Source organism: Trichechus manatus, unplaced genomic scaffold, assembly GCF_000243295.1.
Source record: "Trichechus manatus latirostris isolate Lorelei unplaced genomic scaffold, TriManLat1.0 scaffold00049, whole genome shotgun sequence".
NCBI lineage: Eukaryota > Metazoa > Chordata > Mammalia > Sirenia > Trichechidae > Trichechus > Trichechus manatus.
Window position 1 is genome coordinate 1,434,009 of NW_004443985.1, and position 15,913 is coordinate 1,449,921.

General features: G+C 50.4%; 1 protein-coding gene across 3 annotated transcripts in view; it reads left to right on the forward strand.

Annotated features, from left to right (window-relative positions):
* Window positions 1–15,913, forward strand: part of SCN10A (sodium voltage-gated channel alpha subunit 10) — a 109,540-nt gene that overhangs the window by 79,726 nt on the left and 13,901 nt on the right. For 2 of the 3 annotated variants that reach the window (XM_023732211.1, XM_023732212.1), the window contains 6 exons: window positions 326–466; window positions 2,690–2,813; window positions 4,277–4,431; window positions 9,797–9,970; window positions 14,264–14,386; window positions 15,465–15,749. In XM_023732211.1, coding sequence (XP_023587979.1) covers window positions 326–466; window positions 2,690–2,813; window positions 4,277–4,431; window positions 9,797–9,970; window positions 14,264–14,386; window positions 15,465–15,749 — 1,002 coding nt within the window. The remainder of the gene's footprint in view (window positions 1–325; window positions 467–2,689; window positions 2,814–4,276; window positions 4,432–9,796; window positions 9,971–14,263; window positions 14,387–15,464; window positions 15,750–15,913) is intronic. The other variant, XM_012555813.2, reaches the window with a different exon arrangement.

Below are 15,913 nucleotides of genomic sequence, written 5' to 3' on the forward strand. Positions count from 1 at the left end.
TTACAAGCATTGACACAATAATCATAGCAACCAAAATGAAGTAGGTCTTGCCTTCTCAGTTTTGCAGATGGGAAAAATGAAGATCAGAGGGGTTAAATAACCTGTCTGAGGTCACACAGCTTGTCAGTAATGGAGGCTAAAGTCAAACCCAGATCCCTCTGGCTGTAGGATCTCCATGCTCACCTCACAGAAGTATATCGTGTGTATGAGTTACATAAATTAGGTCCTTGGCTCTTCCAGCCTGCAATGGACAAGATCTCTCTAAATTTAGAAATGATCAGCTGAGCGTGAGTCCAAGTACCTGACTGGGACCCTCTCTCATTAGCAGGAGCAGCTGCAGCAAGTCGGGAGGTACGAGGACCACCTGGCACCCAGGAGCCCAGGCTCTGGGATGTCTTCTGCGGACCTGGCTCCGTACCTGGGGGACAAGGGGAAAGACAAGGCCGCTCCCCAAGACCCTGCAGAGGTAGGTATGTGAGCTTCCCAGAGAGGCTGGACAGCCTCCCAGACCCTCGCCTGTGGACTGTTGGGCTGGCAGGATCGGGGGAGGACACATTCCAGGCTGCAGTAGACCATATAGCCTCATTTCTCATCCTGGGAATTTTCAAGCTCACCCCAGGCTGGTTGTAGGATAACAAGAAAGAGTGAGGCTCCATGTGCTGTGGGACCAGGGGCCAGTTCCTACCCTCTCTGAGCCCCCGTTTCTCTATCTATGAAACAGAATGGCAATGCCTACTTTGTAGGATTGCTTTGAGGCTTCAGTGAGATGCTGCTTGTCAAGGGTTTAGCTCCTGCCTGAAACAGACTGAGCACCCAGAAGATGACAGCTAAGAAAAAAGGCAGCAGAAGACAGCACACAAAGAAAGTTAAAATCTTTCAAAGGCAGCGGATGGAAGGGGGGGCTGCTCGGGGGTGAGGGAGTCTTCCCTGTGACTCTCCTCTGCTTCTTTTGTCCACATCGCAGTCCCTAGCCAAAAACAGACCATGTGGGGAGAATTGTCTCTAGGTGAGTCGGGAACTGACAGCCTTACAGAGACCAAGCAGGAGGGAGGTTTGGGATTTATGCGTGTCTTGCAAGAGGTAAAAATAAGCCTGTGGCTTCACTCACAAATTTTTGAAGAAAACGAGCTATAGTCAAAGAGGTAACTCTCAAGATTTAACATCTTGAATGGTGTTGCTGGGTGCCATCAAGTCGATTCCAACTCGTAGTGACCCCAGATAACAGAGTAGAACTGCCGCATAGGGTTTTCTAGGCTGTAATCTTTGCGGGAGCAGACAGCCAGGTCTTTTCTTCGGCAGAGCCGTTGAGTAGGTTCAAACCATCCACCTTTTGGTTGGCAGCCGAGCACTTAACCACTGCGCCACCGGGGCTCCTTCTTGAATGCCACTGTATTAAATTTAAGAACTTGATTTGACACCTGGCCACCGAGCGCTGACTCTGTGACAGGCAAAGATAGACCAAAAGCCAAACCCACTGCCATTGAGTCGATTCTGACTCGAGGCAACCCCATGTGTTACAGAGTAGAGCTGCTCCATAGGGTTTCTTGGCGTAATCTCTATAGAAGCAGATCACCAGGCCTTTCTTCTGTGACACTGCTGGGTAGGTTCCAGCCGCCAACCTTTAGGTTAGTAGTCAAACATAAACGATTCACACCACCCAGAGACCGTTAGACAAAGATACGAAAACCAAAAACCCACTACCATTGAGTCAAATTCCGACTCACAGCGACAATGCAGAACTGAGCAGAACTGCCCCACGGGGTTTCCAAGGCTGTAAATCTTTACTGAAGCTGACTGCCACATCTTCCTCCCAAGGAGCAGCTGGTGGGTTCAGACTGCTGACCTTTCGGTTAGCAGCCAAGCGCTTTACCACGGCGCCACCAGGGCTCCGTAGACAAAGATAAGGAAGATGTAATTCATTCCCAAAGTCCTTCACCTTGAGAAATGCTAGCTCCGGGCCGACCACAGAGGGGTAAGATAAGAGGGCGCCGAGATGGGACTTGGGGAGCGTAAGCCACTTGGTCTTGCTGGGGGAGGGTTGTCGAGTTTGACATGCAGACATCATGTTTCCTGTGAAGCTTTCGAAGGACTCTCCCCTGGCTAGTTTTCTCTACTCACTGTTCTCAGCACGCAGCTGCTGGATGTTGGTTTTGTTTTTGCTTGTGGTCTGTGACCCTGGACAGGCAGGGAGGGGCCTGCCAGCGACAGATGGGGACCCACCCCACCATTTGAGTCCATTAGCCAGGCTATCAGGTTTGCTAATATGAGAGCAGCTTCAGCTCCTAATTGAATTCAGCTGGAGACATTACAGGGCTGGAGCTGCCAGAAGGGCAGCAGGCCCCTGCAATGCTGCACGGTGATGAAATATTCAAACCCAGAGAATACTGAGAGTCTTTATGGGTGTAATTACCGTGTCTCGGGCCATCGCCAGCCCTCACTCCATCAGGGACCTGGGGGTTTGACGCCTCTCACAGCTAAATCTCTGGGGCCGGACAGACAGCGTCCCTGTTCCGGGCCTCAGCTGGCGAGGCACCAAATACTTGAGGGAGGCCTTGGCCTCTGCGGGCCCCAGCCCAGGGGCTCTCCCTGCACCTTGGAGCTCCTGGCCAGTCTGACCTCTAGGTACCCGTGCAGATCCACTGGGCCCCTCAGAGAGCTGAGTTCACTGCCCTGGGCCTCTGTCCTGCAGAAAGGGGATGACATGAGCTCCTCAGAAGGCAGCACGGTGGACTGCCCGGACCCTGAGGAGGTCCTGAGGAAGATCCCTGAGCTGGCCGATGACCTGGAAGAGCCAGATGACTGTTTCACAGAAGGTAAGGTGTGGCCGCAGGCCTCCTCACAGGGAGGCTAGTGGACAGACTCCAGTCAACACTCACTCCCCTGGGTACATCCTGTGTCTGGCGCCCTGGCCTGGGATCCACAGGAGACAGACAAATAGGGCAGCTTGCTGCCCACCCCACCTCCAAGGCTTGAGGAGGCCAGGGTCAAACACAAGTGCCCACCGCTCGCAGCAGCCTCGCGGCAGTATCTCCACTACATGCCATGTCAGCCAGGGCAGACGCAAGAAAACTGGGGACACGCCTCATCATCGCCCTCAAAAGCACCTCACTGAGTTATAAACCAGCCCCCTAGAGACTGAAAAGGGAAAAGCTAGTCACCACCATAAAAGCTCCTGACAGGGGGCTCAAAGGATCCAGAGGAGGGCCGCGGCGTGTCTGTTTCCCTTTGTCTTTCCTGTAACTCTCAAAGGCAGAACCCCTGTCTTCTTCATCTTCCTTTTCCTCATGTCTAGAACCATGAGGCACTTAACATGTTCTCAATAAATAGCTGTACAATGAATGAATGAACAAATAGTTTTTGCTATGAAGGTAATTGTGGTCTCAATAATTTAAAAAAAAAAAAAAACAACATTGAATATCCAGTTCTACTTGATGGTGGACTGGACTGGGCTGAACCCAGGCCCCACCCAAGCCATATGACCACCCCTCAGTCCAGCATGGACCCAGGCCCCACACCAGTCACATGACCACCCCTCAGTCCTATGTGAACCCAGGTCCCACCCCAGCCATATGACCACCCCTCACTCCAGCGTGGACCCAGGCCCCATCCCAGCCATATGACCACCCCTCAGTCCAGTATGGGCCCAGGTCCCACCCCAGCCATATGACCACCCCTCAGTCCAGCATGGACCAGGCCCCACCCCAGTCATATGACCACCCCTCAGTCCAATGTGAACCCAGGTCCCACCCCAGCCATATGATCACCCCTCAGTCCAGCGTGGACCCAGGCCCCACCCCAGCCACATGACCACCCCAGTCCATTGTGAACCCGGGCCCCACCCCAGCCACATGACCACCCCAGTCCATTGTGAACCCAGGCCCCATCCCAGCCATATGACCACCCCTCAGTCCAGTGTGAACCCAGGTCATAGCTCCTCAGATACCACCAGGCTCAGGCCACGTGTCTTTTCAGGCTTCCAGGGAGGCATGAGATGGATGGGCATAGGACAGGGACCATTGGTATCTGTGAGTAGGAGGATGGTTGGGGAGGACTTGAAGGGGCAAGACAGATGATGGGGAGGAACACTTGGAAGGCAGCACTGAGAGACTGCCTGGAGGAGACCCCTCTTCCCACATATTCCAGGAAAGAATTCTTTTCCAAGGGGGTGGAGGGTGGATCTCCCAGCAGAGTGGCTGCAGAGAAGATGAAGGGCTGGAGCAGGAACGGTCCCCAGCCCAGTGGGACATCATCCACCATCAGCCCCCTTTTCCCACAGGCTGTATGAGCCACTGTCCCTGCTGCAAAGTGGACACCGCCAAGGCTCCGTGGGGCATGGGCTGGCAGGTGCGAAAGACCTGCTTCCGCATTGTGGAGCACAGCTGGTTTGAGAGCTTCATCGTCTTCATGATCCTGCTCAGCAGTGGAGTGCTGGTAAGGGGGTGGCCGGGGTGGGGTCCCCACTGCAAAGTCCTCCACATGGGATCCTCCACAAACCAAAGACCCTGGAGTCACGTCAGTGGGTTCCCCTGACTCCTGAGCTGAAGTCCCCAGCCTGTAGCTGGAAGGAAAGCTGCAGCCCAGTGCAAGGTTCCTCTTTTTCTTTCTTTTTCGATTGTGGTGAAAATATACACACCAGAACACTCGCCAAGTCAACGATTTATACATGTAAAATTCAGTGACGTTGATTATATTCTTCATATTGTGCAACCGTTATCACTATCTTTTTCCGAGTTATTCCACTACCTTCATCATACACTTAATGCTTCCTAAGCAAACACTCCCCTTTGCCCCCTCCCTCCCACCTCTGGCAACCAACAATAATCTTTGTTTTCTACGTACTTGCTTGTCTCATGTAAGTGAGATCCTACGGTGTTTGTCCTTCCATGACTGATTTATGTCACTCGACATAATGTTTTCAGGGTTCATCCAAGTTGTGACATATGTCAGGACTTCATGTCTTCTCCTGGCTGATTGTATTCCTTTATGTGGCTGTACCACATTTTATTTCACCATTCATCTGTCGAGGGACACTTGGGTTGTTTCCACAATTTGGCTATTGTGAAAAGGGCTGCAATGAACGTTGGTGTCCAGGTTTGTGTTCCTGCTTTCAGTTAGGACGTGGTGGGTGCTCGGGGGCCATGGCGTGGCTGTTAAACCTGGCTGCAAATACTTCCAGCAGTGGGTGTATGCATTCCCCTTTATAGATGGGGACACAGAGGCTGTGGTGAAATGAGTCCCTTTATGTGGCCTTTTGCCTTCCTTCTTTGGAAAAGCAGCTTGAGAGATTTTCCCCCAAAACCCTGAGGAATTACCTTTGCCCTAGTTTTCTACCCTAGAGCTTTTGTTACTTTTGTCCAGGCTGACTGACTGACATTTCCTGAGTTAGCTGTGAACAACTTGGTTTTGATGCTTTTTGTCTGGTCCTGGGCTGCAGCCTGTCCTGTAGTTGGTATGTACCTTGCAGGGATTGGTCAATAGACTATGCAGATGAGGTGGGTTGTCACCTACTATGCAAATGAAGTGTCTGTGGCCTACTGAGAGGGAATGAGTCAGTTTGTGGCCCTGCTGGGGGGAGCCGTGCCTTGAAATTGACAAGGAGTTGTGTATATGTATGCAGAACGGAGGTTTTAGAGACAGAAAGAAGCAGGAAGTGAAGCAGCAGGAAGAAGCAGAGAAAGAGAGGAGGCAAGGAACCTCCTAAAAAAGCTGTTACATGGTCAAGGGCTGTAACACTGAAGCCTGGGAGGGGCCCGGAAGGGGCCCAGGGGCAGGGCAGGCAGTGACAGACAACGGGGCCAAGAGGAGCCTGTCCTCAGGGGGGCCAAAAGGAGCTGAGGGAGCCTTCCCGCACTGAAGAAGGGAGACTTTGCCTACGTGCTTCCGGATCCTGATCCCGAGTTGTAGCCTGTTGATCCTGATCCCGAGTTGTACCCTGTAAGTACAGTTCGTGAGTTCTTGAGGTGTTGCAGTGGATTGCCAAATCTAAACGCGGAGAGAGAGTGCTGCGGGGAGGGAGAGTGGTCCGTGTCAGAGATGGAGAGGTGCCGCACCTCGGAGAGTGCGGAGATCTGGGACATGCCTGACCTCTGCCTCACAGGAATTGGCTTTGTGCTGATTCTTATATTGGAAGTTATTCGTACAGAGACTCAAAGAATTTCAGGGATATGTCTAAGATTACCCAGTTTTTCGTAGCAAAACCTAGATTTGTCCTTATGTCTGTTTGATCCCAAAGTCCCCTCGCTTTCCATCTGCTAACCTCTCCCACCCAAACGCACTGGCCTTCTCTGACGGCCTAGTACAAAGAGGACTATCTTTCCTTGTCTTCTCAAACCACTTGCCAGTACTGTTATTACTCCTTCAAAGCTGACGGCAAATTCTTACAGCAGCACTTCTCAAAAAGGAATCCCCTGGGTAGCTTGGTCAAATGCAGATTCTGATTCAGTAAATCTGTGGTGAGGCCTGAGAAATTGTGTTTCCAACAAGCTCCCAGGTGATGCTGCTGCAGGTGGTCCACAGATCACCCTTTGAATAGCAAGGCCTTCCACAAATAGAGATTCAGAGCTAGGGGGCCCTTCCTGAGCACCGACTGTGCTGAGGGTCAGGGTTTGTAGACATGGCTCGCTCTATTCTGTGACTTAGACTCGTTACACAATCTCAAGTAATCACCCCAACAGACCGAGGTAGACACAGGGAGGGCTCATCATCCCCCATGTGCCCATTCTTCAGACGAGGAAGTCAAATCCCTCTTTGGGGAGCCTCGAAGGGACCTGCCAGGATCCCAGCTAATTAGTTAAAGGGCGAAGACTAGAGCCCCACTCTCCTAACTCAGCGCCCTGAGGGTTTTCACCTATCTTGCTCCTCGTGTGTCATTTGTCCCTGAAAACAACCCACTGGATGTCTGGGCACCCACGTACATGCCAGATATCCCAGGAAGGGTGCCCAGTGTGTAGCCTCAGCCTGAGGGAGGAGCAAAGGAGAAGGAGAAGGCAGAGCCCGAGAGGCGGCAGGGAAACTAGAGCAGCAATGAGACAAAACTAAGGGAGGAAAGTGTTTCCAGGAGGAGGGACTGGTTGGCCATCTTGGGTGCAATGGAGGGGTCAGGGGTGGCGGGGTCTACCCGTTGCCCTGGCACGTCCAGCTTGTCTGCAGCAGCCTCAGCACAGTGGTGGGTGCAGTGGCCAGACACCAGGGGCAGAAGGAGGCTGGGCGGTGCTTTCTCCACTCCTCCCCTTCTCTCCTTCCTGCCCTCCTTGATAAAAATAACAGCCACACTGGCTCTTGACTAGGTGCGTTCCTCATTACTCATGGACTCATGTCTCTCGATGGGCCTTCTCCCCTCATTTCTCTGTTCTGCTCTGCCTTGCTCCTTCCCTGCATGTCCAGCGGGGAGCTCAGACCCTGCAGCTCACCTGCCCCAGCCCCAGCCCAGCCCTGCAGCTCTCCTGCCCCAGCCCAGCCCTGCAGCTCCCCTGCCCCAGCCCAGCCCTGCAGCTCTCCTGCCCCAGCCCCAGCCCAGCCCTGCAGCTCTCCTGCCCCAGCCCAGCCCTGCAGCTCTCCTGCCCCAGCCCAGCCCAGCAGCTCTCCCCTTCACTCCTCATCTCTTCCCCGAGGGACTAGTCAGGCACGTACTACATTTAGTCTTCTCTATGCTTTCACTGTGAGCGTTTTTTTAAAAATGCTAACGTGTTTTTATTTGACAAAGTAAAGTGAAAAATAAAAAACTTGGGAATTATAGAAAAATGCAAAGAAAAAAAGTCACCCATTTTCCCATCACTCAGAGAGAAGCTCATTTTGAAAGCATTTTGGTGTACCTCTTTCCCATATTTCTTGAGCGTATAATACATAAATATTACAAAAATGAAGCCATGTTTTAAGCATTCTGTAAGATAATTACATTTTCTCAGGAAGTACTCTCCTACTACTTTATTTAATGGCTGCAGTGTGTTCTGTTATGTGAATGCGGTGTCATAATTTATTTAACCAGTCCTTGTGTTTACTGCTGGAGCTCTGGTGGCGCAGTGGTTAAGAGCTCAGCTGCTAGCCAGAAGGTCAGCAGTTCGAACCCACCAGCTGCTTCTCAGGAGAAAGATGTGGCAGTCTGCTCCCATAAAGATTATAGCCCAGGAAACCCTATGGGGCAGCTCTACTCTGTCCTATAGGGTCACTGTGACTCAGAATTGACTCGACAGCAACGGTGGTATGTTTACTTCTATAAAGTGCAGTGAATATCCTTGTGCGTGCTCCTTTGGAGAGCCTGGATTATTTCCAGCCTTAGATCCAGTACTGGAAGCAGAATCTGAAGCAAGGATTCTTGTACAAGCTGTTTAGTGAAGAAGTGCTGTCAGGTGAAGCCTGTGAGGGAAGGAAGGTAGAATAAAAATAAATTTAAAAAAAAACAAAACAAACCCGTTGCCATCAAGTCAATTCCGACTCATAGCAACCCTATAGGAGAGAGTAGAACTACCCGTGGGTTTCCACTGGGCATCTGGTGGATTCCAGCTGCCAGCCTCTTGGTTAGCAGCTGTAGTTCACCATAGCTCTTAACCACTGCACCACCGGGACTCCCAGATAGAATGGGGGGGGGGGAACCAAACCAGTTGTCATCAGGCTGGTTCCAACTCATGGCAACCCTACAGTAGAACTGTGTTCCCTAGGGTTTTCATTGGCTGTGACCTTTCGGAAAGAGATCGGCAGGCCTTCTTCCAAGGCGCCTCCGGATTGATTCAAACCACCAACCTTCTGGTTAGTAGCCAAGAGCGTTAACCATTAGCATCACCCAGGCAGCCAGAACAGACAAAGGCGCTGGTAAAAGATGGGGGTTCACATGAAATCCAGCCTCAGCCGGATCCCATGGGGAGCTCTGGAGCAGGAAGAGCACCCCAGAGCTGTCCCACTTTGAGGCCATGAGGCAGCCTGTGAAACCCGCATATCACCCTGGCTGAGCGCTGCCCCTGGGGGAAGGATATAACCTCCGAAGCATTTCCCAAGGTGGAGGCAGTTGCTTCCATCTCTGGAGAGTCCCCAGGAGAAGGGACACCTGCAAGCTGTGAGCAGCCAGCTCTCCAGCACCGAAGGGTGGGAGCCTGGGTCCTTAGAGAGGATCTGGGTATGGCACTCGTAGCCTCAGTTACATGTTTGTAGGATAAATTCTTGGAGGTAGGATCGCTGGGTTCTGAAGCCTTGGAACCATGTTACCAGCTTGGCTTCCCCAAGGGCTGAGCTGGTTTGTGCACCCAGCAGTCATGGATGAGAGCAGCAGCTTCCCCAAGTCGCACCAGTACTGGTGTCCCCCCACCCCCATCGTGTTCATCCTCACCGACCTGATAAAAGAAAAACCGCATCTTCTTTTCAAAAGTATTTTCTTGATTACCAGTGAGACAGAACACTCTTTTTCAGGGGGTAACTGGCGAGTCTTACTTCCGTTTTTGTGAACTGCCTGTGAACATCCTTTGGTGCTGTTATTTTAAACTAAGTCACCCTTAGCATCCCTCTGGTTCACTTCCAAAGTCCAGTTCGAGAAGATTTCCTTTCTCACTTGCATTCAGCTCCCCGGCAAAGTCTAAGTAGGGCTCCGTGTCCCCGCTGGAGCTGAGGGAGGCAAGATCCGAATCTCACAGGTGCCTCCTCCACAATCCCGCCTTCACCTCCTCAGGGCAGAGAAGACAAGAAGACAGCGGCAGGCTGGTCACCAGCTCCGTTCCCAGGAGCTGTGGGAGGGCGGGCTGTGTCCTCCCCGTCAGCGTGGGCACCTGTGCTGTGTGTCCAGACAGCCTGCCATTCTGCTCCCTTCTTCCAGGCCTTTGAAGACTACTACCTTGAGGAAAAGCCCACGGTGAAAGCCTTGCTGGAGTACACTGACAGGGTGTTCACGTTTATCTTTGTGTTCGAGATGCTGCTCAAGTGGGTTGCCTATGGCTTCAAAAAATACTTCACCAATGCCTGGTGCTGGCTGGACTTCCTCATTGTGAACGTGAGTGACTCGGTGGGCACGGGCGGGGTTTGGGGACTGCACCTCTGACTGATGGTTGCAGCTCATGCAAAGGAAGCTCGCAGGCCTGGCCCTCAAGGGCTACTCCAAAGATGCTTCGAGCACTTAGCAAAGAGCCTGAGAATAGCCCTGCACACCTGTGAGTGCTAAGACCCAGGCAGCACAGGATTCTGGCACAATGGAGACCCTCACGTGAGTTCTCAGTTCTTAAGCCTCAAACCAGAAGGACCACTTCCTGCCCGCTGCATTTTACATCCTAACAAGATGACCCATGAGGATCTCAAAGGTTTGATGCCTGAGGACTAAGTAGAATATACCCCTCTGCTGATTCAGTGGTGTCTCAGTCTGGGTTCTCTAGAGGAGCAAAACCAGTGAGACGCATATATATAGAGAGAGAGGAAGAGAAAGAGAGATTTACTACAAGAAAATGGCTCACTCAATTGTGGGTCCTGGCAAGTCCCAAATCCATAGATCAGGAGGCAGGCTGGAGACCTGTGTTGGCTCACGTGTTTGTATGAGCGGACAAACCTATAATCTGCAGGTCAAAGTGAGAGATTGGAGGCCTCTGCTGGCTCGTGGGGCTGTAGGGGCTGGCAAACCCCAAATCTGCAGGTCAGGGCTGCAGGCTGGACTTGCTGCAAACTTATGTCCTGGAGATTAGGTGATGAGAAGAGTCCATGGCCGAGAGAGAGTGAGCTTTGCCAGAACATCCACTTGTATTCGGGAGAAAGGCCGCATTCCCGAGGAAATGACTGATCACGTCAGATCACATCATGGAACGTGATTACGTTATATTACATTATGGAAGAGCTACCAGTCCAGTATCTGCAAAACCACTGAGAATCATAGCCTAGCCAAGCTGACCCAGGACGTTAACTATCCTGAGTGGTCCTAACCCTGGCTGCACTCTGGAATTGATCACTGAGGGAGCTCGGAATGATCAAACCCCACTATTCCCAGGCACCCTGGTCTTACTGGTCTTGGGTGGGGTCCAGGCATTAGCATTTTGTAAAAGCACCCCAGGCATTTCCAATGTGAAGCCCAGCTTGAGTACCACTGAGCTTATGCCACTGGCTCCTCCACAGGGGATCCGTTTGGAGAGGTGATGAGCTAGAGCTCGTGTGTTCAGACTCACAGTAACCAGTGGCCACTGATGCCTGCATTAGGGAATTCACCAAGTGCCTCCCACACACTACGTGTGTGATCCTTAAAGCTGTGAGGACACCATCCTCCTTAAACCCTCCCAAGAGCCTTCCTACCCCTCAAAGCCAGGAGTGATCTCTCCCTCCTCTTAACCACCACATTGTTCTAACTATCCAGGCCATTGCCCTCTTGATTTTGAGACATGACTATCGAGTTATTTGCTCACTGCTGCACTTCTGAGGGTTCCTGCAGGCAAGGTGAAGCATCTGCTGTGTTCTCGGCCTCCCCCACTCCAGCAGCTACCAGCACCAAGGTCTGCATATCGGAGGTGCTCAGGAAACTTGTCTGTATTTGGTGCCTGCCTCCTGAAGCTGGATGGGGTCCAGTAGAGAACATTTTGTCCAGCCCCTGTGTTGGCAGGTCCTCCTACAGCAGGCCTGTGGGCATCAGGCTGTGAGGCCTGAGATGTGAGTCACAGGTGATAATTTTGTGCATATGAAATAATTATTCATAAATGAAGGGAAAATGTTTTCTTCTAGCTACCCACCCTTGTTAGGGCACAGTCACTCCTAACTACGTCGGTCTCATTAGTTTTAGCCTGATCACCTTAAATGGTCACCCACTCAATCCATCCATCCTCTTAACTGATTCTCCCTTCCAATCACTCATCCCTCCTTCCATACATCTCTCCTCCCATCTATCTAATCACTTATCTTTCCTTTTTCCTTCCTTCCAATCATCCATCCATCTTGCCTTCCTCCATCTATCCATCTCCCTCAGTCCTCTCCTTCGATTCATTCATTCCCATTCTTCTTTCCCTCTTTCCTTCTGCCTATCAGTCTATCCTAATCGTCCTTCCACCTATCCATCCACTGATCCTTAACTCCTTCTATCTTTCTATCTTTTGACTTGTCCTTCTATCCAACTATCCAATCATCTAATCATCTATTCATCCATTCTTGCATCTTCCATCCAAGCATCCTTCTATCCATTCATTCTTTTATCTTTCCATTCTTCCTTTAGCCCATCCATCTATCCTTCCTTTCTTCCACCCATCTGTCCATTCATCTATTTTCCTCCCTTCCTTTCGTCCACCCATCCATTTATTCATCTAATCAATCTTCCATCCATTCATTAATCTCTTCCACTCATCTAATTCTACCCAACTTTCCAATTTTCCATTCATTAGTCATTTTATCCAGCCATCCATCTTTCCCCCATCCATCCATCCCTACAGTCATACTTTTTTCTTTCTTCCTTGCTTTCTTTCTTCCATCCTTTCAATCAACTATTCTCTCCATCTTTATCTTTTAATTCATCCTTCTCTGCAGCCATCCTTCCATCCAGCTGTTCTTCTTTCTCCCCTTCCTTCCATTCATACCAGCATGTGTCTATCTTTTCTTCCATTCATCAAATGTTTATTGACAACTACTGAATGCAGGATTGTCTTGTGAAGTTCTCTGGGAGAGACAGAAGCAAGAAATAAATATTCCCTATCTGCAAGAGTTTACACTTTAATCTTCCAGCAGATAAGACACACACAGAGAAGTAAACATATTGTAAGGGAGATGTGGTAAGCACTGCGGGAGACAATTAGTGTCCCAGGGACACAGAGACAATGAGCCGGCTTCCACTTAGAGGGTGAGAGTGGTGGGGAAGGTTTCATATAGGAGGTGGCATTATAGATGCAGGGCTTAGAAATGAGCAGGAGCTGAACAAGTGTGAAGAGGACTGGAGAGGCCAGTCCCAGTTAAAGATGACCCTGAGCAAAGGCACAGACACAGGTGTGTTCAGGGAACGATTTGGTTTGGGTAGAATATATGCATGAAACATGACTGAAAAAATAGGCTGTGGCTGTATAATCCAGGCTAAGGAGTCTGGAGCTTATCCTGAGGCTGAGAAAGCACCGGTAGTGGCTGGAAGTAAGAGAGAGAGATACTCATAATCAGATTTGCAGTGGAGAATGGATGGGAAGGATGCAATACTGGGACCTGGAGACCAGTTGGGACCAGCATGGAACTGGCTCCAAACCTCCCTGCCCTCACTCAGCCAGGCAGTTGAGTGCCACCTGCTGGTGGCTGGAGCCTCTCGTGGATGAAGGAAGGGGGTTCTTTCCCTTCCTGTTCTTCGTCCTGGTGGAATAAGCCACCCATTCAAATAGACATTGTGTAAGGCTATAGGGCTCAAGGGTTAAACCCCTTCCTTTCTGAAGTTCCTATGTGTATCCCCCACCTAGCAGCCTGAATTCATGCATGGCGCAGCAAGGGTCTCACAGGATTGTATCACAGCCTCCCCTGGGCTCAAGCCTAAGGATACGGTATCTCTCTGGCACCTTCAAAGTTCCAGGGAGGAGTGACCATTTCTCTATGTCAGTTTGTGTCCTTTGCAGTCCTTTGACCACACTTAAAGAATGTGAAAAACTGACAGACTAATAGGGGCTCACAACTCAGTCATTATTTCTCAGATACCTGTCACAGGTAGACCTCAGGGACACTTGCCAGTCACACTTACTGAAGCACTGCAGAGCTGTAAGGACCTTGGAATTCTCTTAGTCTGTCTCCCTCATTTCATAAAGGGTGAAAGTACAGCCTGGACTTGCAGAGCACCGACTCGAGGTCGTAAAGAATCAGTGATGGGAGGGGACTAGACCCCACTCAGACAAGGACTCTTTCCAGACCACTTTTCTGGACAAATACAATTGCGACTGTTTATGTTCCTCAAAGTAAACTTTCAGCATAGCCCCATTAAGAAGCATCGTCTCTCCAAGCTCTAAAACTCAACCAAAGTTTCAAGACTGTTGGGAACTGGTTGATGGTGCCCCTAGAGGGGGAGGGGAGGGTTGATTTAATACACTGAGAGCTTGGCCACCTACATACCAGGGGGTGGCAATGTGGGAGACTGTGATTTTTTTACCCAGAGGTTCATATAAGTGATGAATACAATCTTTAACAAAAGACAAGGGACTGTACTCTCTCTAGACCTCTTGTTGGAGTTCAGGATAAGGTGGGATCCCGAACAATGGCTCAGACAGAGAAGGGAGGCAGGAGGGTGGGCGGGATTCCCTGTCTCCTTCCACCAGGACCGCCTTTCTGGAACCCTAGGGTGATGTTTTTGCTTTCTGCCTGTACTCAGATCTCATTGACAAGCCTCATAGCAAAGATCCTGGAGTATTCTGATATGGCATCTATCAAAGCCCTTCGCACCCTCCGCGCCCTGCGGCCACTGCGGGCTCTGTCTCGATTTGAAGGCATGCGGGTAAGACCACAGCCCCAACAAATCTCAAAACTGCTTTGATCTGCAGCATTTGGTAATCCATTCCCCTTTAACACCCATCATACTACCCACCCTGAGCTCCAAGACCCTCCTCCAAAGGTCAGTTCTGGGTCCTCCCTTCCCTCTCCAACTTGGGAGGTGCTGCAGTGTCCTAATTCTCCTTGTTCTCCTTCAAGTTCCTTTGTGAGTCCCTTTTCCCTTCTCATCCCTAAATTTCACATCCACCAGGGCTCAGACCTCACCTTCTCTTGTTGTTAGGGAAGTGACCCTGATTCACTGCTCCACAAAGCATTGTTTATCTCAGTCTCCCAACCCCGCCTCTTATCCTTGTTGCCAACATCTCTAGAACATCCTAAATTCTTTATCTTCCCATGACAAATAAGCTTTTCCTCTAACACTCCATTTAAATGCAGTGGCACCATCTTTCAGCTTGGCACCTCAGTCACCACCACCTCCTGGAATACAACTCCTTTCTGACCTAAGGCTGTCATCAGGTCCTATGGGTTTTTCCCTACATCCACCCCTTTCCTTATCCATCACCGTCATCCTCCACCTTGTCCTCACTGTCATTCCCAGGATGGACTGCTCACAAGCCTGGCCCTTCTTTTAAGGGAGAATGAGTAGCTGCTAATTATTCCCCTCCCCTTCCTCATACTTGCAAAAGCTTCCCAATGCAGAAAGTGAGGTTCACTTTATTCCTCCACCGTTGGCTCCAAGTAGACATCATATCTTCAAAACAAAAGTTGACTTTTAAAATTGACTTGTGCCTTTGCAAACATTAGGAGCTTAAGATTGAAATAGTTTGAAGTTTATTTTCTATTACCTCCAGGCTCTTGTTTGCTGATTTAAAAATGAGCAAGTTTGCAAATATGGACTTAGGTGTTCACTAATTCTTGGCCAAAGAATCAATCTTCTGAGTCTAACTTATTGCACTAACTAACCCAATTCTCTTGCTGCTTCCAAAGACCACTGACTCATGCAGCAGCCTGAGTGGAAGTGGAAGCCAGCAGAGAAGGGTGGGCATTTGTGAGGTTCCAGGTCCTTTTGCATTTCCCCCTAGGTTGTTGTGGATGCCCTGGTGGGTGCCATCCCATCCATCATGAATGTCCTCCTCGTCTGCCTCATTTTCTGGCTCATCTTCAGCATTATGGGTGTGAACCTCTTTGCAGGGAAGTTTTGGAGATGCATCAACACTACCAATGGAGACTTTCCTCTTGTGCCCTTGTCTGTGGTGAATAACAAGTCTGAGTGTAAACATCAAAACTACACCGGCAGCTTCTTCTGGGTCAATGTGAAGGTCAACTTTGATAACGTTGCAATGGGTTACCTTGCACTTCTTCAGGTGGTGAGTCCTGAGATCAACCATGTCTCTTCCCCTGGATGCTGGATAAAATGGAGGCATCTGGGGTCTCCCAGAAGATGCCATGTAGAGATTTTGTAAGGGGTAGAACATGGTGTGAACTGAGGTCGTTCCCTATTCCTACAGACCATGAGTCTAGAAGGGCTTAC